General features: G+C 50.3%; 1 protein-coding gene across 4 annotated transcripts in view; it reads left to right on the forward strand.

Annotated features, from left to right (window-relative positions):
- LOC133356597 (cystic fibrosis transmembrane conductance regulator-like) overlaps nt 1-23343 on the forward strand; it is an 82733-nt gene that overhangs the window by 25489 nt on the left and 33901 nt on the right. For all 4 annotated transcript variants that reach the window (XM_061574201.1, XM_061574203.1, XM_061574202.1 and 1 more), the window contains 3 exons: nt 5813-5899; nt 21145-21255; nt 22186-22297. In XM_061574201.1, coding sequence (XP_061430185.1) covers nt 5826-5899; nt 21145-21255; nt 22186-22297 — 297 coding nt within the window. In that variant the 5' untranslated portion in view covers nt 5813-5825. The remainder of the gene's footprint in view (nt 1-5812; nt 5900-21144; nt 21256-22185; nt 22298-23343) is intronic.

The following is a 23343-nucleotide window of genomic DNA, read 5'->3' on the forward strand; positions in this document are numbered from 1 at the left end:
TACAAATCTTCGATAATACGAGGCAAATCCCAGAAAGCGACGTACATCCCCCACGGTGACCGGAGTCGGCCAATCTCGGACGCACGCCGTTTTTTCCGGGTCCGTAGACACCCCCTCAGCACTCACGATGTGCCCCAAATAACGGACGGACCGTTGCAGTAGGTGACATTTCTTTGGTTTAAATTTCAAGTTCGCGGAGCGCATCCTCGCGAACACCGTCTCCAGCCGCCTTAAATGTTCATCAAATGTGCGGCTGAAGACGATGATATCGTCCAAATATATGAGACATGTCTCCCACTGCAACCCCGTCAAAACGAGTTCCATGAGCCTTTGAAATGTGGCAGGGGCCGCATTCAGCCCCATCGGAAGGCAGTTAAATTGAAACAACCCCTGCGGCGTACGGAATGCGGTCTTCTCCCGTGAGGGCTCGTCAAGGGGAAGCTGCCAAAATCCCGAAGAGAGGTCCAGTGTAGAGAAATACTTAGCCCCCGACAATGCGTCGAGGGAGTCGTCCATACGCGGCAGGGGATACGCATCTGCCACCGATATCTTATTCAATTTTCGAAAGTCAACACAGAATCGCAATTTGCCATCCTTTTTCTTAACCAAAACCACAGGCGCGCCCCATGGGCTGTTCGACGGCGATATAATATCCGCAGCCAACATATCCTCCACTGCCCCCCGAACGTGTTCTCGCTCGGCCGGACTCATTCGGTGCGAATTCAACCGAATAGGGGCAGCGTCGCCTGTAGCAATGTGATGGTGAAGCAATGAGGTGCGTCCCAAATCCAAATCATTGGAGCTGAACACATCGGAATACGTCAATAACAATTTATGAAGCGCACCCCGTTGATCCACAGACAGGGAAGAATTTCCGTCACATAAGCTAGCAATCCAGCGGTCATCCGAAGCCACAGGCTCGGAAACACCAGCAACCACTCCCTGGCTATGCGAACAATCGTGAGCCGTAAATGCCATGGTGGCATGTGCCACAACCGTGCCGGCTGGGACACAGACATTTTCCGTACCCGCATTGAGCACCTGCAAAAACGGTAATTGATCTGGCCGGACGATGGTCTGCGCTCCGACCAGCGCCGATCCGGCCGTTATCGAGGCTGAAGGTGACAACAAGATCCCAACCGCTCCCAGCCGACCAGGCAGGGGCTTCCGATACCGCAGGGGAATAAGCATCTGTGAACCAGGTGGAATATCAACAGATGCCACGGATAGCGCCTGCACTTGTACGGCCGAAGCAGGTCGCCCCCAGGGCGACGGCAGAAACGAAATTTGACGGCCACCCGGCAGTTCAATACAATTCTCATTAATTTTGATCAAAATAGGCATCTTAGCCAGAAAATCAGTGCCCAATAAACAGGGAACTGCCAAGGATCTTGAAATCAACACAACGCCCGAGGCCGACACATCCCCAATAGATATTTTAGCGTCCACCTGGCCCACGATGCCCATACTACCCCCGTTCGCAGCGACGCACGACCCGTAAACCGGACGCACGGCCCCGGGTGGGATGCCTAACAGATGAAAAATGACATCCGAAATAATAGTCGCGGACGCCCCGGAATCGACCAAAATGCGCACGTCCACCCCTTGTATAGACCCCGGCACGGTGGACGAACCCGTAGCGGCCGCAACAACCCTCCGTGCCAATTTGCGCCACTGCGTCACAGAACGACAAGGCCCCGTCGAAGGTCCCTCTTTAACAACAACACTATGACCGCACAACGAAGGTGATGGGTGAGGTGTAAAGCCTTGCCGGGTGTCTGGTGCGTGCCGACTTGGCCGGTAATGAGGCCTCCTGTTGTGGCGGACCCGGGATGCGGGCCCAGCAGTCCTTCGCGTAGTGGCCCTTCCGTCCGCAGCGGAAGCAATCGGCGTCGTTGCGCCGAAGCGCAGGCCTTGCATCGCGCCGCCCGCGTATCGGCGGTGCAGCACGAGAGGCCGGTCCACCGCGGCCTGACCATGGCACCGAGGCGGCCGTCAGCTCCTGAGGGCCCCGCTCATCCGGCACGTATACCGACTTCGTAGGGTCCCAACCCAGAGCGCCACCCTCCGCGACGGGCCCCCCTGTCCACGCCGTGACCTGTTTCCATCGTCGTAGGTTGAATTGTGCATCCAGACATTTCGCCGCCGCCCGGGAGGTGAGCTTCTCATGCCCGCACACCGGCATGGGAATCCCAAGATCCCGCGACAGCTCGAGCATCTTGCCCAAGATGAGAGGCTCGAGCAGGTCAGGTGTTGTATCTGGATACGCGGCCATAGCCAAATCAAGCACTGCACCCCTGTACGCCACAGGCGACTCCTCGGGCGCTCGTTGTCGTTGAGCGAATCGCCGATGCGCGTCGTCAGGTGGCTCGTAGGCGTCGGCCATTTCTTGAAAAACTCCATATAATGTCCTCTTCTTCTCGGCCTTAATGGAGCGAAAAAAACGAACAGATTCGTCGTCCAGAAGAGTCGGCAACACTTCCAAGGCCTCAGCATCGGTCCATCTCGCAGAACGGACCGCCGCTAAAAATCTGCAGGCGAAAGCGCTCCAGTCGCCCCCAATGGCGAATTCCTTGACCGTGGTGAGATGGCGACTCCGACTTCGCTTCACTCCGCCCTCCGCCGATGGTTCCTCCGGAGGCAAATTCAAAATGGCGTCGAATCGCGGCGTGGTCAAGATGGCGGATTCCCGCCGCGGCACGCGCAAGATGGCGGCCTCCTGCCGCGTGGCCCATGGCGCCGGGAGTGAAGAACCCGTGGCGGCCTGTGGAGCACTCTCCGCTCTCTCCGTCGCCGTGCTTGGGGTGACGAGATGACACAATTGGCCCAGGGCGTCCTTGAGAGTCTCCAGTTGCTCAGCCACCTGCAGCCATCGCCGATCAGCGTCTGATGGTGTCGGCGGCCCTGACACTGTGGCTACATCTTCCACTCCCGTCCCCGCACTCGTTTCAGCAGGGCTCTCCTCCACCACCCTGGCAGGATCCATGTTTGGAGGGAAGTCTTCGTCTTCGGACGAAGAAGCCGATGCCGGCGCTGGAACATTTTTCTTTCTCACTTGTTTCGACATGCCGTTGCACTTCCGACACCAATGTAATAAAGGACTCGACCACGATGTCTGGCTTGGTGTCCTTTATTCGGTTCTTCTCTCTTAACCCGCACGGCTGTCCTTCTATAAGACTCTATACTGACACTGATACTGCTCTCCTGCAGTTTCTCCCCTCGTCGTTCTCTCAGCCTCTCTCTCCTCTCGTCGCTCTCGTAGCCTCTCCCTCACACACAGCCTCGCCGGCTGTGTTCCCCGCAGCTCCTCGTCCGCCTTCTCTCCAGCCGCCCCACCGCTGTCTTCTCTCGCAGCTCCGCTGGCTGCTCCCTTAGCTGGCCACCGCTGGCCGCCGCTGCCACCCCTTGGCTTTGCCCACGTGGCCTTACTCTGGTCCAGTCCCACTCGTTCTGCCTTCCTCTTCCGGTCTCCTCCCTTAAGAACCTTAACCTTTCCTCCCACGTCACCTAACTCCACCTCTCCGTGACGTCACATCCGGGAGGTCGCCCGCGCCCGCATTACAATTGTATAGAGTTGCATAACTATATAAATACGCTGCGCTAAGCTTACGTGCCAGGAGATAGCTATGATTTTGCAATTCACGATGTTAATAAATCTTTCCTTTCCTAATTTACGATCGCTCCGATCGAATTACAGCGAGAGGCACAGCAAGAGGAACGTCTGGATTAAGAAAGCCTCGCTACAAAGTTAGAGACGCGTCGTGTTGAGCGCGAAGAAGCGTGCGCTCGTACTGGCCAGGCCGAACGTCGCCGGCGAGTGGGAACAAATCTCCGGGGCGACAGGAATGGACTCGTACCGAGGTCTGGTGCCGGTCTTGTGTTGAACTTTATACTTTAGGATGCTGCGCCGTTCCGATAGACCCGCGTGTGTGAGCGCAGTTGACCTGTAGCCCGTCCCTCCTGCGCTCTGCTACCCCGAGACGGAAAATCTGCAAGGAGCAAGCGCTCAATGTGTGCGCGGTGTGAGATGCGAGTGGCGGGCGACTTGATAATGGGCTGCACGTGCACGCGTGATCGCACGTGGCGAGCGGAGATTCCAGATCGCGGGTGTGACCGCTGTCCCGGCCCGAACTCCGCTCATTAATAATTATCGCCAATTATCGATCCGCTGCTGTATGAAGGCGTTCCCACGCCCCGTCTGGCGCGGGGAGTTGTTTGACCATACTTCATCGTACTCTTAGTTTTTTCGGTAAAGTCACCATGTAGGTAAAAAAATGGAATTAAAATTAATAAAAGTAATAATATAAATAAAATAATAAATACTAAAAAAAACACGACGTTTCGGAGGCAACACAAGTCTCCGTCATCAGGTGGGACCGTCACAGCTAGATTTGCTGTACCAAGTGATACATATTACTTTTATTAATTTTAATTTCATTTTTTACCCACGTGACTTTACCGAAAAACTTAGAGTATGAATCCTTGCAGTCACGAAAGCTTCAAATCTAGAATTCATACGTCATCGCTCTGGTCAGAGCGGGCTGGTGAAGAAGGTGCGGAAGCCCGTGATTGATTCACGCGCACATCACTCCTGATGGTTATCAGCCACCGCTGGTGTTAGCTGTGGCAGGGGATTGAACTCAGGTCACCGGTTTAATAGCCCAGAGCTCTAACCGGAGCGACTGGGGATCGGCGTCAGTATTGAGGCGGCATGAATTGATCCCCTGTGGCCTCTGTCTCCGTGCTCCCAACGAAGCCAGCGGCCGCTGCTCTTCCACGAACAAAGCAGAGAAGCCGTCAACACGGCCCCTTGCTCCGCTTTTTGTTGCGTTTTGTGTAGTCAAGTTCAAGTTCATTTATTAGGTATAACCCTGTGAGTCATTCGGCTCTTGAATCGGGTGCAACCGCAACAAACAAAAAACTAAAACATAAACAGGAAAATACAGTATCTTAAAGTGACTATGTGACTATGTGCAAACAGAAATTCCAAGAAAAGACAGCAAAATATTGCAGAAAAAAACCGTACACCAACGCTATGTGCAAAAATCCCAGTGGGATGCAAGTCAAACAACAGCAACAACAACCACAAGACAACTTAGATTAAGGCCATCAGTCTAACTCTGTACTACAACAAACAAACATGGCTAAACTAATACACTTTTCGAAATCACCAAAATAAAGCTATGAAAGCAATGAAACAAGCAATCATAGGAACTGTGACGGAATTTTCACAATAAATGGCATAAACAACATGTACTACCAAAACCTTGTAGCCATAGCTGGCTGCATGAGTCACTCCACAACAGCAGGAGCATCAGTCGGAGTCTCCACAACGACCCGAGCGAATGCTGTGTGTTGTCGTGTATATGTATACTCTCTGGTTCTTTCGGTAAAGTCACGTAGATAGAAAAAAAGAACAAAATAAAACACGACGTTTCGGTCGCAACACAAGCGTCCGTCTTCAGGTGAAGATATGTCTGTCCAAATCGGTAGGACCCGCATCTGGGGAGCAGTAACGTAGCGGTTAGCATACCCGGCGACTCGAGTTTGATTCCCGCTCACGGCCAACATCAGTGGCGATTATCTGAAACGGTTCTGGGCCTCCCCTAGGTCGACTCAGCCTCAAATTAGTACTTGGTGCGGTGTATAAACATCGCTACTAGGGAGACAAAGGCGGTCGGGCGTTGTGCTGGCCACCTACCTCCTCGTGAAGCGTTTCGGCCTTCATAGGTGCTCGCTAACAGAACTTAGACCAAAAGTGTGTTCAGGCTACATGGGGGATCTTTGTCTTTGTGTGTGTGCGTGCGCGCAGGTTAACCGCCCCGATGTCAGGCCGCAACTTGAAGATGCAGGCTTCGCCTTTTGAGAAGGCCGGGATATTCTCACGCATGTTTTTCAGGTAAGCGCTGGAGATGTAATCCCAATGTAGTCCCGCGTACTTCCGGCAGCCGTTGAGTTCTTCATTCCAAGGTGAGAGTGATGTTCGATAAGTCCTCGCTTAACGAATGTTCACACAACCCGTTTTCGCTCTAACTCGTTTTTTTTTTTATCAGGAAACACTTTTCGCACAATGCGGAACGCGTCCGTTATAACGCGAAAGCGTTCGTTATAACGCGGAACGTGCAGTTATAACGCGGTTTCTGAGTGGTTAACACCGACGAACTACTTTCTTGAGCTGTGTGGCTGAGCGGAAGGATACAGTACACGGCGACGTACCCTCACGGCAGTTCGCTGTCTCCCCATGGGATGACTGCAGGTTGATGTCATCGTGCAAATGTAATTCAAGAGCAGTAACTCCTCGTTTAACGCGTTTTCGCTGAACGCGACACTTTCAGAAACGTATCTACCACGTCAAATGAGAAAATACTCGAATCGAATTCAGGGTCTGTGGGCAGCAGAGGGCAGCGCAGTAAAATCCACGGTTGTATTATACTGAACTGCCATCATCCGTCTATGCTCGCAACCTTTACCAAGCCCGCACTGACGAACGTCAAGTATGTGCAAAATACGCCAACGGAGTGGGGAGGCCCTCATCCAGCAGTGGATCGACAAGAGGGGTGCACGTGTGCAGGGTAGAGGGGGGAGAGTCAAAGACAAAGATCCCCCGTATAGCCTTAACTGACTGTAGGGGCAAGTGCTGTTAGCGAGCACCTATGAAGGCCAGCACGGCACACGAGGGGGTGGGTGGCCAGCACCACGCCCGACCGCCTTTGTCTCCCTAGTGGTGATGTTTACACACCTCACCAGGTACTCATTTGAGGCTAAGTCGACCTAGGGGAGGCCCAGGACCGGTTCAGATAATCGTCACTTGTGTTGGCCATGAGCGGGAATCGAACTCGGGTCGCCAGGTTCATAGCGCAGCGCGCTAACCGCTACACTACCGCGGGGCAGGTCACAGACACGGGCACCGAGAGTGGCACCCAAGACCTGAACCCACGTGGTGGTGATGCCAGACCGCGGGGCGTGGCGCTTGAGATGTCGACTGAGTGCCAAGGCGGAGAAGACCGAAAGTCAGACGATGGGAGGCCGTGCGGTCAGATCAATGGGGAGTTCACTTCCACTGTGCAGCAGCAGCAGTGAGATGTACGCAGAGGCAGGAAACGATGTGGGGGTGCGGTCACAAAGACCTCTTGACCTTGGGTAGCCTGTTGAGAAAAACTCGTCTCTTGCTGGGAGTATTCCGTGTTACAAGTGACATCGCTTTGGTCACAATTGCAACCACAAGTGGCACGTGGCATGCAAAGCAGCTAAGCGGCACATGCAATACAACCGAGAGACGAGTCGGTACTGTACTCAATTTACAGTCCTGTGCCAACACGCTGCTGGGTGAAGGCTTATCGACACACACCGTGTCAGCCATGGGGACTCTTTGAGCCTTACTCTTAGGTTTGTTCGATAAAGTCACGTGGGAAATAAACAAATAAATAAATAATAAAAATTCGTCATAAAAATAAATCATAAAAATAAATCATACAAATTATAGAAATAATAATAAAAAAATTTAAACAAATAAAAAATCACGACGTTTCGGAGGCAACACAAGTTTCCGTCATCAGGTGGGACCGCACTTCACCACGCTGGTCATCGCAGATTGGCGAGGCTGGAAGCTTGCCACTGATGTTAGCCGTGGTTAGGACTCCAACTCGCGCACCGTTTTCATTCCGCAGTGGGCCAACCGCTGCACCACTACTCGCCCCCACCCCCCCCACCCCCCCTCCTTCGCGGCAATCAACAGGAGTGGTGACGTGGCCGAGTGGTCGCGCGTTCGCAGCTCGTTACTGAGGTGCGCCGTTCAAACCCGGCACGCCGCCCTGGTTAATACTGCGGTGTGGTTTTAACCATGAAACACTACGCGCCGTCTGCTTCACAGTGGGCGTTTAAGATCCCACGACGTCATTCTGATAACACCGATTATGTGCCGGCGGTCATGGTCTAAAGCAGGCATTTAGGTGCCATATAAGTGCAAAGGAAAATGTACAAAGGCTGGTATTATCAACAGCCACGTGACCGTTGATAATACCACGGTGGCCTTGTGGCGGATCGCACCACGCGTAACGAACTTCTCGTGCCTCGTCTCTCCGCAATTAAATGTCTGAACATATTTTTGTACACACCCCATGATGCGTGTACAGTGCCGATTACGAGAAGGAATCTGTTAATTGCAACACATTTCGTAACTTTAAAGCGCGGTAGGCTGTCGCGATCGTTATTACTAATTGTAAAAGTTGTTTGGGGTTCCATGCGTAAATGTGCCGAGGACCCATCTCCGCCCGACACAACACGTGGCACGTGACATATCTTACACGCCACACCTCCGATTAGCAGGCTTGGCAACGTAGGGTGCGAAATAAATTCAATACACATTCTCATTTTGCTGTGTTGCATGGAAGTGGGTGTACAACACATTTACATTTTCTAGATGTAACACAAACAACTTTATCACTGAAAGAGCATAACTGATGCGCGCACAAGCGAACGTCACGCAACAGCTCACCACTCGTCTTAAAAAAGTTCCAAAATCACAGAGTTTGTCGTTCAAAGTATCACAGAATGCCAAGGCCGAGTACGTGAGTTGCCACATTCAAAGCAGCTCTCTGTGGCTGTACTTCCAGTCCATTTAACGTCACTCCGACGCTGCTCGTAATGCTGCTGCTGCTGCCACCTGCCCTTTCACGGCGGTGCCCACCGCGCTCGCTCAGAGGGCCCTTAACGCACGAATCGCGTGGGGTGGGAACGTCGTGGTTGTCGCGCCGTGTGAGAGACCTCTCCCCGCCGCAGACAGCGGCGTTCACGCGCCTCGAGCGGCAGAGTTACGGCTTTGCGAGATTTATTCGGTGGGGCCTGGGCACCAACGAGCCACGGGGAGCCGGGAGCCACCGTGGCCCTGTGGAGCGAAGGCGGCGCTGGTTGGCACGAGCGAGGTCCAACTTGCTCACTTACTCATTTGAGCATGAATCAAGGCCGAAAGCGGCATTGTGCTTCGCTGGCAAGGTAAACAATCGCCTGTTTACGTCGTAAACTCTTGAGATGAAACCAGCCTCGGGTAACGTAGGCGGCGGCGGGGGGGGGGAGTAGGAGATCTCGAAGAAGAATGCCCCCCCCCCCCCGATCGCCTCTTTGTGTTCCTCCGTTGTGAAACGTTACATAAAGCGTCCGAGACGCCGAGTCCGTAGTCGGTGAATGCGTCCACACGGTGAGAATTGCAGAAGCCCTCAGCTCCGACACGGCTATGCCAGACCACACACGGAGCGGAACTGCGCGGTCCCGTGCACCGCACAGCCCACAGCTGACACCCCTCCCGCCTTCAGCTGTTCTCTCTCTCTCTGCCCTCTCGAGGATGAGCCACGCGAGAGGCGTTTTGAACGATTGCGCCTTCCGTACGGGACGCGGCTCGTAGCTCGGTTCGTGATCGATTATTCCCGGCGGATGTGAGGCACGCCGCCGGGAATGGGTTCCGAGTCGTTGGACGTTCATGGAAAGGGACGGAGGCCGTGTTTCAAATCGCCCTCTTACTTTGGCGGTGGCCTCAGTGTCGTTGCCGGCGGCCGAGTCTTTCATGGAGTCGTTCTCTTCGTTTGGTCGACCAACGGAGTCACGAGGGGCGTCAACCCACTATCGCCCCCGCCCGTAGAATATTATCAAGTCAGCAACATCGTGAACTAAGTAAAACTTTACATGTCCAAACACATATGACCAATTGCGTTATCTCAGCCCGTTTCTTCCTTCAGACCCCGTCACCCCGTCTCGTCACAGCCGCTCACAGCGATCCGGCCCGTGTAGAGGGCACCATTTTCTGGTTGACTAATTTCGTGAATAAAATCACGAGTGGTTGTGTGCGGTTGTGTGTGGTTGTGTGTGAGTGTGTGTGGTTGTGTGTGGTTGTGTGTGAGTGTGTGTGGTTGTGTGTGAGTGTGTGTGGTTGTGTGTGGTTGTGTGTGAGTGTGTGTGGTTGTGTGTGGTTGTGTGTGAGTGTGTGTGGTTGTGTGCGGTTGTGTGCGGTTGTGTGTGAGTGTGTGTGGTTGTGTGTGGTTGTGTGTGAGTGTGTGTGGTTGTGTGTGGTTGTGTGTGAGTGTGTGTGAGTGTGTGTGGTTGTGTGTGGTTGTGTGTGGTTATGTGCGGTTGTGTGTGGTTGTGTGTGGTTGTGTGTGAGTGTGTGTGGTTGTGTGCGGTTGTGTGTGGTTGTGTGTGAGTGTGTGTGGTTGTGTGTGGTTGTGTGTGATTGTGTGTGGTTGTGTGTGGTTGTGTGTGAGTGTGTGTGGTTATGTGCGGTTGTGTGTGGTTGTGTGTGGTTGTGTGTGGTGTGCGGTTGTGTGTAGTTGTGTGTGGTTGTGTGTGGTTGTGTGCGGTTGTGTGCGGTTGTGTGTGTGGTTATGTGTGGTTGTGTGTGGTTGTGTGTGGTTGTGTGTGTGTGGTTGTGTGTGGTTATGTGCGGTTGTGTGTGTGGTTGTGTGTGGTTGTGTGTGGTTGTGTGCGGTTGTGTGTGGTTGTGTGTGGTTGTGTGTGGTTGTGTGTGGTTGTGTGCGGTTGTGTGTGGTTGTGTGTGGTTGTGTGCGGTTGTGTGTGGTTGTGTGTGGCTGTGTGTGGTTGTGTGCGGTTGTGTGTGGTTGTGTGCGGTTGTGTGCGGTTGTGTGTGGCTGTGTGTGGTTGTGTGTGGTTGTGTGTGGTTGTGTGTGGCTGTGTGTGGTTGTGTGCGGTTGTGTGTGGTTGTGTGCGGTTGTGTGCGGTTGTGTGTGGTGTGTGTGGTTGTGGTTGTGTGTGGTGTGTGTGGTTGTGTGCGGTTGTGTGTGGTGTGTGTAGTTGTGTGTGGTTGTGTGTGGCTGTGTGTGGTTGTGTGTGGTGTGTGTGGTTGTGTGCGGTTGCGTGTGGTGTGTGTGGTTGTGTGTGGCTGCGTGTGGTTGTGTGTGGTTGTGGTTGTGTGTGGCTGTGTGCGGTTGTGTGTGGTTGTGTGTCGCTTCGGGTTGGTACGCTGCGCATGAAACGCATTGCTGATTGTTCTAGGAGACTTTGCAACACGCGACTCGTAGCAGTGCTCGGAGACGAGAGTCGTGGACGTATTAGCGTGCTCGTTGTATCCGCGATGTCGCAGATTAAAGGGTCGAGGACGATAAGAGGAAGTTTGTGGTTTGATCATTGGGATGCAGAACTCAGCGTATCTAATATTGTGGTTCTGGGACTCATAATTATCAGCCTTGGTTCGTTATGAAAACGGTGCAGTCTGGTGCATTAAGGAATTGCCGCACGGCAATACCGGTTCCAGATCTCGTTACGACCCAAGTCTTGCCGCCCGAGTATCGATGTTGATTGCCGGATTGTACCGGCAAAAACCTGGACAGGTGGCAACCCCAGTCTGTGCTCCCCACGCTTCACCACGACGTTTCGGCCACAACGCAAGCAGCCGTCCTCAGCTGAAGACCAGGTCTGTCGGGGAGACAGCGTCTGAAGACAGACCTGGTCTTCACCTGAAGACGGCTGCTTGCGTTGTGGCCGAAACGTCGTGAGAATTATTTTATTATGTTTTATTATTTTATTACTTCCCTTCTACGTGACTTTACCGAAAGAACCAAGAAGATGAATCCCTGCAGTCACGAAAGCTTTAAATCGAAGCGCACTGACCAGTTTGGTGAAGTATGATCAAATGACCCCCATGACCCCCCCCCCCGCTAGGGGGAGATCTCATCCAGCAGTGGAGTGACACACGTACAAATGCACACGCACGCAGCGTGGCGGGGCTTCTTAGCGATCCGTACTCCACCCGTAAACGAGGCAGTGTTATGGGGCGACACGCCGGGGTTGTATAAGCGTTAGGGGCCGTCCATAAATGATGTCACGCACCTAGGGGGGGGGGGGGCAGACATTTGTGACGATGTGTGACGAGGGGGGGGAGAATTCTGACGTCACATCAAAATGCGCAACTTTAAATACATTTAGAATTTCGATTTAAAGCTTTCGTGACTGCAGGGATTCATCTTCTTGGTTCTTTCGGTAAAGTCACGTAGAAGGGAAGTAATAAAATAATAAAAATAAAACATAATAAAATAATTCTCGACAGACCTGTTCTCCACCTGAAGACGGCTGCTTGCGTTGTGGCCGAAACGTCGTGAGAATTATTTTATTATGTTTTATTTTTATTATTTTATCATTTTCATTCTACGTGATTTTACCGAAAGAACCAAGAAGACATTTAGAATTGTTATAACAACACTAATTGTTATAACAACACTCCTACAACATCAGAGTGCAGCGCCACATTAAATACGCACTACAATGACAATAGTTTAAAGCGATTTGAATCATGTGTTATTTTTAAAATAGAAATATGGTTTTGGGGGGGGGGAAGTTTCGTGACGTCATATTTGAGGGGGGGGGGGTCTAACTTTTTGTGACGCCGTGTGACGAGGGGTGGGGGGGGGGGCTGGTCAAAAATCGTCCAAAATCGCGTGATGTCATTTATGGACGGCCCCTTATCTCGGTGCTGTAAAGGGGATTGTGCCCTAAAGTCCGAGATGCTCGCCGAGGACACCGCACCCTGCATTGACCTCGTGGGCGCGAGGTGCGAGTCTGTTGAGGTCACGTGCGCTGCGAGAACGCGTGCAACTCTCTCGGCTTGCAGTCTGTTCGCGTTCGTGGTGTCGCGTGTTGCACAGAGATGTATCACCGGCGTCTGTGTGAGGAGCAGTCATTAAAACAAGTAGTTACATGTTTACAACGAGAAAGATCCATACCTTGTCAAAACAGTTTCAGTTTCATTTATTAGGTATAGCCCTGTGAGCCATTCGGCTCTTGAATCGGGTGCAATCGCAACAAAAAATACATGAACAAGAAACATCTTATAGTAATAGGTTTTTACCCTTTCAACTGGTACAAAAACGGACACCTTTATACAAGGGCTCTAAGAAAAGCTGTCTCGGGTGTGGACCAATCAACTTCAAGGACAGTGCATATCATTATCAGAGTTGTTTCTTTTTGTTTGCATTTTGACTGCTTGTGTTGTGGTTATTGCAAACATGATCCCTTGTATAAAGGTGTCAGTTTTTGTACCAGTTGAAAGGGTAATAACCTATTACTATATTGTGCCACTGGTAAAGGTGGTCTCATATTGAAGAAACATCCTAAAGTGACTTCGCACAACAGAAAAAATCCAGGACAAAACAGCAAAGTCTTCCAGAAAAAAACACCGTATATCAATGCTGTTTGCAAAAATCCCAGTGGGATGCAAGTCAAACAATAACAACCATAAAACAATTTAGATTAAAGTTATCAGTCTAACTTTGTACTACAACAAACAAACATGGCTAAACCAAAAGTTGTCAAAATCACCAAAATAAAGCTATAAAAACAGTGTAACAGTGAGCATAGGAACTGTGATTGAAATTTTACAATAAACGATATACATAACATGTACTACCAAACTTTGTAGCCATAGCTGGCTGCATGAGTCACTCCATAACAGTAGGAGTATCAGTAGGAGTATCAACATTTTTCAATGCACCTTTAAAGATCAGCACACTATAATCAAAACACAGATCATACTTGGCAGCGGTCATCCAGAGCGATGCATTTGATTTCAGGCCACTGAATAGCAGTGGCAGCTAGGGGTGTACAACTCCTCTAGAGCAGTTTTGAATGAAGATCTCATAGGTAGTGATTCAAGTTGCAGTTTATTGGCGATAGCATTCCAGACACTGGGGGCATCAATAGCAAAGGCCCTTCCTCCAGTATTTGTACGGCAATAAGGAATGTGAAACTGGTAAATGAGCGAAGACCTTAGGTCACATTTGTTCTTCGAAACAGTGAGGAGATCCAGCAGGTAGTCTGTGGATTTTTTTGTAAGTACATCGTGAATAAATAAGATCTGATGCACAAGCTGTCGATCATTAAGAGATGTTAAGTTTGACCCAATGTAGAGATCGCCGTGGTGAGTCCTATATGGGCAGTTCAATGCAAATCTTAAGGCCGAGTGATACATTGAGTCAAGCTTCTTCAGTACATTACTGGGGGCTGATGTATACACGATGTCACAGTAATCAAGTAGAGGCAGTATATTAGCTTTGATCAATTCCAAACGGAACATAGGGTGAAGCATTGCTTGTGTCGATACAGAAAACCAATTTGTATTTTTGTCTTTTTACCAATATAATAAATGTGATCTTGAAAATTAAGTTTTGAATCAAGGATGACCCCAATATACTTGTAGATCTTGACTTTCCCTATTTGATAATTATTTAAGGAATGTAATTGGGGAAAAATAACTTCCAGCTTTAGTCCCGGTGAGAAGCATAGCACCTTGGTTTTGGTGGTATTCAGGACTATTGTAAGAGCAACGAGCTGATGTTGTAGTTTGTTGAAATCACCCTGGAGCTTAGCAATCACGTCATCCGGAGAGCGGCCAGCAGTAATAAGTATCGTGTCATCTGCAATTGTTTTTACCCTGGAATGATCCAGGTCAGTGCCCAAGTCATTGAGAGAACAAGAGGGGGCCAAGGATGGAACCCTGTGGAACCCCTTTTGTTATCTTAACACTGTTTGACCTCCAACCATCTGTGAATACAGTTTAGGTGCGAGAAGAGAGGTACTGTTTTAACCATTCTACTGCGTGTTTGGAGAAAGGGAGGCAGCTTAGTTTACTAAGCAGGGTGCTGTGGTCGACTGTATCAAAGGCTTTGGACAAGTCAAGAAAAAGACTGGCACAGTACTGCTTATTATCAAGGCTACTGTAAATGTGATTCAGAGAGTCTAATGCAGCAGATGTGGTGCAGTATTTTTTTCGTAACCCAGATTGTTTTCGATGTAATAGATTGTTGTTGGACAGGAAACTGCTAATTTTGTAGTTCAATAATAAATATGTCATCAACGGGGACAAAATTGAGATAGGTCTGTAGTTATTTGGATCATCTCTATGGCCCCCTTTGTGAAGTGGACGAACATAGGAATGTTTCCATTCTAGAGGAACTGATGCTTCTTTGATGGACAGGTTGAAAATATGGGCTATAGGTTTGTATATTAGATGACCAAGAGTTAGCAGAGAAAAGACGGGAATACTATCTGCTCCGGTAGAGGAGGACCCTTTGAGGTAGGACGGTTGTTTCAGAACATTACTTTCGTGAATTGGCTGGAAACTAAATTCGTTTAATGTTTGGACAGGGCTGTAGGAAATTGCATGAGCAGGGGAGACTCCCAATACATTATCAAAAGGTCACCAGCTTCAGAAAAATGCAGATCAAAATTGTCGACTATTTTTTGGAGCTCTGAAAAATATTCCCCATTTCGGTTGAGCTCAATGGGCAGATTATTTGTGTTGGATGCCAAAACAGTGATGTGATCAGTCAAGATGTATCTGAACGTGTGTCATACTGACGCTGTAAACACTACCTACAAACTACTGTACTCAGTTGGGATCATGAAGTTGGGATCATAGCCTTAACAGACTATTCTAGATTTGAAGCTTTCGTGACTGCAAGGATTCAAACTCTTAGTTTTTTCGGTAAAGTCACGTAGGTAAAAAATGAAATTAAAATTAATAAAAACAAAATAATAAATAAATGGGATTATTGTTTTTATTATTATTTTATTTTTATTAATTTTAATTTCATTTTTTACCTACGTGACTTTACCGAAAAAACTAAGAGTATGAATCCTTAACAGACTGTTGGGGCAAGTGCTGTTAGCGAGTACCTATGAAGGCCGGCACTGCACAAGAGGGGGTGGGTGGCCAGCACCACATCTGTCCGCCTTTGTCTCCCCGGTGGCGATGTTTACACATCGCACCAGGTACTCATGTGAGGCTGAGGCGACCTAGGGGAGGCCCAGCACCCATTCAGATCATCGTCACTGGTGTTGGCCGTGAGTGGGAATCGAACTCTGGTCCACAGCGCAGCGCGCTAGCCGCTGTACCACACAGCCCGACAGGACACTGGATTGCCAAATCGATATAAATTATTTCTTCACGTAATTATGCCTACCATCATGTACCCTGAATGTTTTCAGTTCTTGCAAGCTAAGCAGATTTGAGCCTGGCTAGTGCATTACTTGCGTGGGAGAGATTGCCGTGGAAGAGCGGCGGTGTTCTGCCAGTCGGCTGAAACACGACTTTGTTCAACGACCCTGTCCTCCACTCTACTCGCGGCTGGAGTGGCAACTTGCCAAGTGTCGAGCGAAGAGGCGACCCGCGTGCCGGCTCCCCCGGGGTCTCTCTCCTCTGCAACTCCGCGTCTCTCGCCGCGCCCTCCGTTCGCAGAGCGGCGGTCGCGCCGAGAGCACCACGCCACGCGCAAAATTCTCGCTTCCCTCTCTCCTACCCTCGTCCTCTTCCTCCACGCAGCATCGTTTCACTTTCACCAACATCCCGGCCGAGGCCGCTGCCTCTTAGCCGAGAGCGGGCCGAGTCCCCCGAGGCCAACGTCTCGAGCAGAGATCCTGCACCCCGCGACTGCACGGGAGCGCCGCGCCGGATCAGCGGCGATTACGCGAGCACATTCACTGCGAGGAGGTGGGGGAACGAGGTGAGGGAACGAGGCGCCTGTGTTGTGTCTCGGGTGCGCCTCGCCGTATCGCGGTTGAGCAAACAAACCGCGAGTTCAGGCTCGGGCCGTGGTGGGTAGCGACGTGTCCGTGTGCTGCCGTAGCGGCAGCATCGCAAGGCAGTGTTTAATTAGAGGCTGCGGTTTCACGAGCGGTCGCCATTCATTCATTCGCATGCCAGTGCCACCGTGAGTTGTGGCGCAGTAATTCAGGGATGGGAGCCGTGAGGTCGGTCCGGCTCGCCGCCGTGAATTCTCGACGATTCCCAGGGGAGTGCGGGGTGCGCTACGCTGGCAAGGGCCGTGAGCTTTTGTAAATCGGCACGGAATGTGGCGCGTCCAGGAGGAACTTACATGAGCACTGTGAAGTGAAATAAGGAATCATCATCTTCTTGGTTCTTTCGGTAAAGTAACGTAGAAGGGAAGTAATAAAATAATAAAAATAAAACATAATAAAATAATTCTCACGACGTTTCGGCCACAACGCAAGCAGCCGTCCTCAGGTGAAGAACAGGTCTGTCGGGGAGACAGCGTCTGAAATTCAGACGTCTGAAATTCAGACGCTGTCCTCAGGTGAAGAAGACCTGAAGACCTGGTGAATACCAGGTCTTCACCTGAGGACGGCTGCTTGCATTGTGGCCGAAACGTCGTGATAATAATTAAATTATGTTTTATTTTAATTATTTTATTATTTCCATTCTACGTGACTTTACCGAAAGAACCAAGAAGATGAATCCCTGCAGTCACGAAAGCTTTAAATCGAAAAGGAATCATCAGTGACACAGTATACTCAAGATTCCCTCCACATGCATACACACTTGCCATGGAGTCAACATTGGGGGGGACCAAATCTTCCAGGGGATCTGGGGGTCCCCCCCCCCCAGAAAAAAAATCTAAATTTGAAAACGAATTTCCTGCCTAAAATATTGAAAAAGTTCCCTAACACATGGGATGGACTTTATTTATTTTTTAAAATAATGTCTAATAGTTTCGATTTAAAGCTTTCGTGACTGCAGGGATTCATCTTCTTGGTTCTTTCGGTAAAGTCACGTAGAAGGGAAATAATAAAATAATAAAAATAAAGACTAATAGTGTATTGCTCCGTTTTTTATTACGTAATAAAATATTTTATTATGTTTTATTTGATTATTTTTTATTGTTTCCATTCTACGTGACTTTACCGAAAGAACCAAGAAGATGAGACCTTGAACGATCACGAACTTCTCAATGGGCACTCGGTGGTTCACGGGGGTCCTTGAATCGGTGAATTTGTCGGGCGTGGCCAGGACTCGATTTGGAGTACGGCATGCCAACCACCGCGCCACCGCGCGGGAGATGTTCCCGGTTTGGGGATGAAGTGGCAGTGAGATCAGAGCCGATCCGCAGATACCGAGAAAGCCGTCACCCCGGTTGGACCCCGCATATCATCGCTGTTTAACAACAGGGGTCGTGGAGATGAGGTTACCAGATAATGGGAGGCAGAGTGGCGCTGCAGTGGTAACGCTTGTGCCTCGCCGCAAGAATAACCTGAGTTCGACTTCCCGAATCGAGCGAATTTCTGTGCCGAGTCTGCATATTCTCACCCTGTTCTGCACGGGTTTCCTGCGGGCACTCGCTGTTTCCTCCCATAGCTAAATAAACAACACACAGGGTAACTGGTATTGGCCAAACAACATCGCAATCCTGAAAAAACAACACTGCAACTTACTCCACTGGGATTACAGGCAGAAGCAGCAACATCGGCCCCGACTGCGGAAACTTGGCACCACCGCAGAGTTGAGACTTGTCGAGGTTTTCCTGGGTGAGCGGGCGGCATAGTAACCAGCAAAGTGACCACGACATTCGGACTGAACGAGCCCTACCTGGCCTGCTCGTGCGCGTCACGCCGGCTGGCTCTGTGCGGAACTCACCGCCAAATCGCCTCCAGCACAAAGGTGCGGCTGGAGCCTCGCCCCTCCGCCTCACCCGCCGCGCTCAGGGCAACAACTCCGCATCCTCTCTGCGCTTTAGTCAATTGCCTCCGAAGCGAATGACGTCAGTCAATTAACTTTAGCATCTCTGCTTTTCCGTGTTGCTGCAGGTTATTCGTTGTTCCTTGTGTCGTCACCATTGGCGATCCTGCAGGGTCGTGCGGGAATTCACCGAGCCCTGCCCCGTACACGAGCAAGCGGCACTTGCATACTCTCTGGCGTTGTCATTTCCCTGCTGCTGCGACTGCGTGTGTCCTCGACTCCACGTGCTCATCGTTCTGCCTCTCAGTGCCATTCCAAGCGTGCGCCTCTCCCGTGCTCCCTTGCAGATGTGGTTCCAATTCCTTTCACCGTCTCCGTGCCCATAGGCCATCTCTCTTGCCGGGCAATGCGCAACCGTTTGAACACTGAGAACGTCGTGGATTTTCAGGGCCCATTCAGGAGTCTTCGCCCCTGTAATCTGCGCAGCCTTGAGCTCTGCTGCCACCCACTGGTCACGGCTCGTCACCCAACTCGGCACGTGTCCATCGTGAAGCAGTCGCGAGGAGTGGGTTAGGGCAGCGGTCCCCAACCTTTTTGGCACCAGGGACCGGTTTCGTGGAAGACAATTTTTTCACAGACCGGGGGGAGGGGGGGGGGGGTCATCATTGGGTCTTTCCCCCTTTTCAAAGAAGTTCTCTAGCGACGTTTTTTTTACTCATTGTGGCTACTAGGGGTTAGAGCTTGTGGGCTCACCAACACTGTGACTGAGACAAGTGCGCAGTGCGGGAAAGAGGCGCGGATGGAAGTGGTCAATAATAAAATAATGGGGGCGGGCCACGCGCGGACTCACCGCTCTCACCTCCTGCTGCTGTGCGGCCCGGTTCCTAACAGGCCACGGACCTGTAGCGGTTCGCGGCCCGGGGGTTGGGGACCCCTGGGTCAGGGGTTGACCCGGACAGCCTGACCCTTGGCAGGGGTTGAACCGGACAGCCTGGCCCTCGGCCCTTGTGGCCGGGCTGCAGCAGTGAAACGACACAGCGATTGACTCTCATCCCTGGATGGTGATGTCGATGATTGTTTGTAGGTCTTGGGGGCCAGGCAATGTCATCTCCGTGTCTCAACACCCCGCACCGCCACGCTCTCTTGAGTTGAAATCTCAGTCTCGCATTCCGCGCGCCTCTTTCTCCCACGCCGTTTCGTTTGTCTCGGTTCGAGCCCGGGTCAAGAGGTTCCTCCATGATGGGGCCCTGCCAGATCCTTTCGGCGGGAGGGGTACGCGTTGTTTTGAGTTGGAGGTGTAATCCACGTGGTGGTGGTGGCTACTCTGCACGTGATCCTCCAGCGCTGTCAAGGCAGCAGCGAGGGTTGGTGGATCACGCACAGATGGGCTGTGAAGCTCCCTTCCCGTGGCGCGTCGAGGAGGAGCCGTAGCCTGGCTCACCAGCAGGCACTACAACAGGAATGTCGATACAATCGCTGTATCACTGCCACACCGAAGGAGTGTGTAAACGTTTTTTTTTTCACTTAAACGCAAAAGCGTCAACAACAATGCGACAGCTGATGTGTTGAGTTGGCCATGGGGATGGTGATTCTACAGTCGCCGTGTAGCCTGAAGAAGGCTGTCTCTCAGCTCGGGTTAGCCTTGAGTTCAGCGACCGAAATTCTATAGACCCAGTGTCGCGTATGTGGCAAGTCGATATTAATGGCCTTGGCATTATTTCCAAGCAAGGCCGTAATTATAATATTTATTGGGGAGGACACATCCTCCCCAATATTCAAATACGCTCAAAATGCCCCCCCCCCAATATATTGCTATAAACAATATTTTAAAAAAACAATTGCTATGCTATGGAAATATAAATAACAATTTGCTAAACCTTGGCCACAATATCTGGACTTGTCTTCATATAACAATGCATAGATTTCTGTTCATATGATTGTGGTTGTACTTAATTAATCCCTGATTTCTGCCATTACATACCATGAAACAAGAAAAGGTAAAAAAAACAGAGCAATGTAATACAATACACTATTAGACATTGTTGTAAAAAATAAATAAAAAGTCCATCCCATGTGTTAGTGATTTTTTTTTATATTTTAGGCAGGAAATTAGTTTTCAAATTTAGATTTTTTTTTCGGGGGGGGGGGGACCCCTAGACCCCCTGGAAGATTTGGTCCCCCCCAATGTTGACTCCATGGCTACGGCCTTGTTTCCAAGACATCGCAATCAACCTTTACACCGTAAATTCAACGTAGTTTACACAGACTAGTTCGCCTCTTCGACGTAAGAGTGGGCAGGCCATGTGGCCGCCGTGGTGGGTGCACGGCGGACCGCCAGGACGCACCCTCAGCCGATGAACGTCGCCCTGACGTTAGCGCGTTCGGGTTTGAGAGCACCGAGCGCAAAAAACAACCACCCCAGCTTCACCGACGAGAGGCGAGGGGCGCGGCGACCGCCACGAGCCCTCGGCTGGCTCCACTCACGACTCAAGAGGAACCCGTTGCGCTGAAACGAACTTATTGCGTTTGTCCTGTGCCCTTCGACACTTCACGTGGCCTCAATGTGCACCGCGCTTAGTGGCGAATCGCGGCGGTTGCTGCTGCGGTGGCCGTAGCTCTCCGTCGTGTTCATTCGTTTTGCTGCTCGCGCCGTCGTCCGTCCGTCCGTCTGCCAGGTGGCCCAGGCACGTGCTGAGAAAGGGTTACAAGCATCGGATCGAGCGCTCGGACATCTACCGGACTCCCCTGCAGGACCAGGCGGACACGCTCTCCGAGAGGCTCGAGAGGTAGGGCCCGCACTCGGCTCCTTGTCGAGGATGAGGCAACGACGATAAACGTCGAACCCGGGCCAGAGTTTGCTTGCGTTGAACCAATGCCGCTGATATAGTTTGACTCCCGGCAAGGCTGTGTGGCTGATGAGACGCGTGAAAGACGCTTTAGTATTTGACGTGGAGGGACAGATATGGGATGCATACGTGTTGCTGCTTGTTCGCTTTAGGGGCCGTCCATAAATGACGTCACGCGATTTTGGACGATTTTTGACCCCCCCCCCCCCCGCCTTCGTCACACGGCGTCACAGAAAGTCAGACCCCCCCCCCCCTCAAATATGACGTCACAAAGCTCTGCCCCCCCCCCCGCCCCAAAAAATAAAACATGCTTCAAATCGCTTTAAATTATTGTCATCGTAGTGCGTATTTAATGTGGCGCTGCACTCTGATGTTGTAGGAGAAAACATTTATTAAAACGTCTATTTAATTAAGTAGAACGTGTTGTCTATATTTATTTAAAGTTGCGCATTTTGATGTGACGTCACATTTCTCAACCCCCCCCTTCTCGTCACACATTGTCACAAATTTCGATTTAAAGCTTCTTTCGTGACTGCAGGGATTCATCTTCTTGGTTCTTTCGGTAAAGTCACGTAGAATGGAAATTAAAGAATAATAAAAAAACTAATAAAATAAATCATACTAAAATATTAAATGTTATATTTTTATTATTTTATTATTTCCATTCTACGTGACTTTACCGAAAGAACCAAGAAGATCGTCACAAATGTCTGACCCCCCACCTAGGTGCGTGACGTCATTTATGGACGGCCCCTTATTGCAATGATTAGGTGCTCTGTACCGTTTATTTTTGTGTCGGCCACGACTGATAACGGCGATGGCCGATGATCCGACTTGACCGCTCCTCTCTCTCTCTCTGTCCGCCCGCAGGGAATGGGACAGAGAAATCTCGCAGTCAGAAAACCGCCCTCACCTGCTCACCGCGATTCGCCGGTGCTTCCTGTGGCGCTTCGTGGGCCTGGGCGTCATCATGCTCCTCGCGGTCAGTGGAGGCCCCTGTTGGCACCGTGCTTGTGTGTCAGTCAACCAATCTTTATTCATAATAAAGGTTTTTTGGGTGAGATCGCGTTGTTTATAAATGTGTCGCAACCCTCCACCGCCCGACACGGACAATCAGAAAAATGCGTCACGTTGACAAAAGACAAATCTACACCATTGGAACCTCATTTGCCAGTGAAAAATATGATAATTGGGTTTTTACCCTTCTATCTGGCAACAAAACTGACACCTTTTTTACAAGTTGTCATGTTTGCATAGACCAAAATACCTGCAGTCATAATGCAAACAAAAAACAAAAAACATAACTCTGATAATGTATGCACTGTCCTTGAGGTTGATTGGCGTCATCTGGTCCAACCCATGTGAGACTAGGCTCTAAGGAAAGCTGTCTCGGGTGTGGACCAATCAACTTCAAGGACAGTGCATACAGTATATTATCAGAGTTGTGTTTTTTGTTTGCATTATGACTGCAGGTATTGTGGTCTATGCATACATGACTCCTCGTAAAAATGGTGTCAGTTTTGTTGCCAGATAGAAGGGTAAAAACCCAATTATCAAAAGACAAATCGTTCACTAATTTAGCCTACCGGTGTGTTGAAGAGCGATTCCACAACATTTACAATTTGAGTAGTCCGACGTTTCGCTGGAAATTACATCCAGCATCTTCGGGCGAATTGCCAAAACAGTGAAGTCATCCACCTGCTCCCGGTCTCAAATAGTGCGGGATGACGTCATCATTGTTGAACCCCATCAGGATTCGAGATCAGAGGTAGGGGTGGGGGTCTATGCAATTAACTAATAGATCAATAATCAGCCACTTCGCATGTGACTCACCGGTAAGGAATTGCAATATGTGTTGTGTATTACTTAATAATACGCTTCCATGCTGCGCTGAGTCTATAGCTATCACAGCGGTTGAAATTATTTGAAATTTTCTCAATTTCAATGGATTCTCTAACTAATCTTAACCAGTAATAACATTCTCAAAATCAATTGAATGTCCTTATTGGCAAGCATGCTCTGCCACTG

This window comes from Lethenteron reissneri, chromosome 54, assembly GCF_015708825.2.
Source record: "Lethenteron reissneri isolate LAM-NWPU_2019-01 chromosome 54, ASM1570882v1, whole genome shotgun sequence".
Taxonomy (NCBI): domain Eukaryota; kingdom Metazoa; phylum Chordata; class Hyperoartia; order Petromyzontiformes; family Petromyzontidae; genus Lethenteron; species Lethenteron reissneri.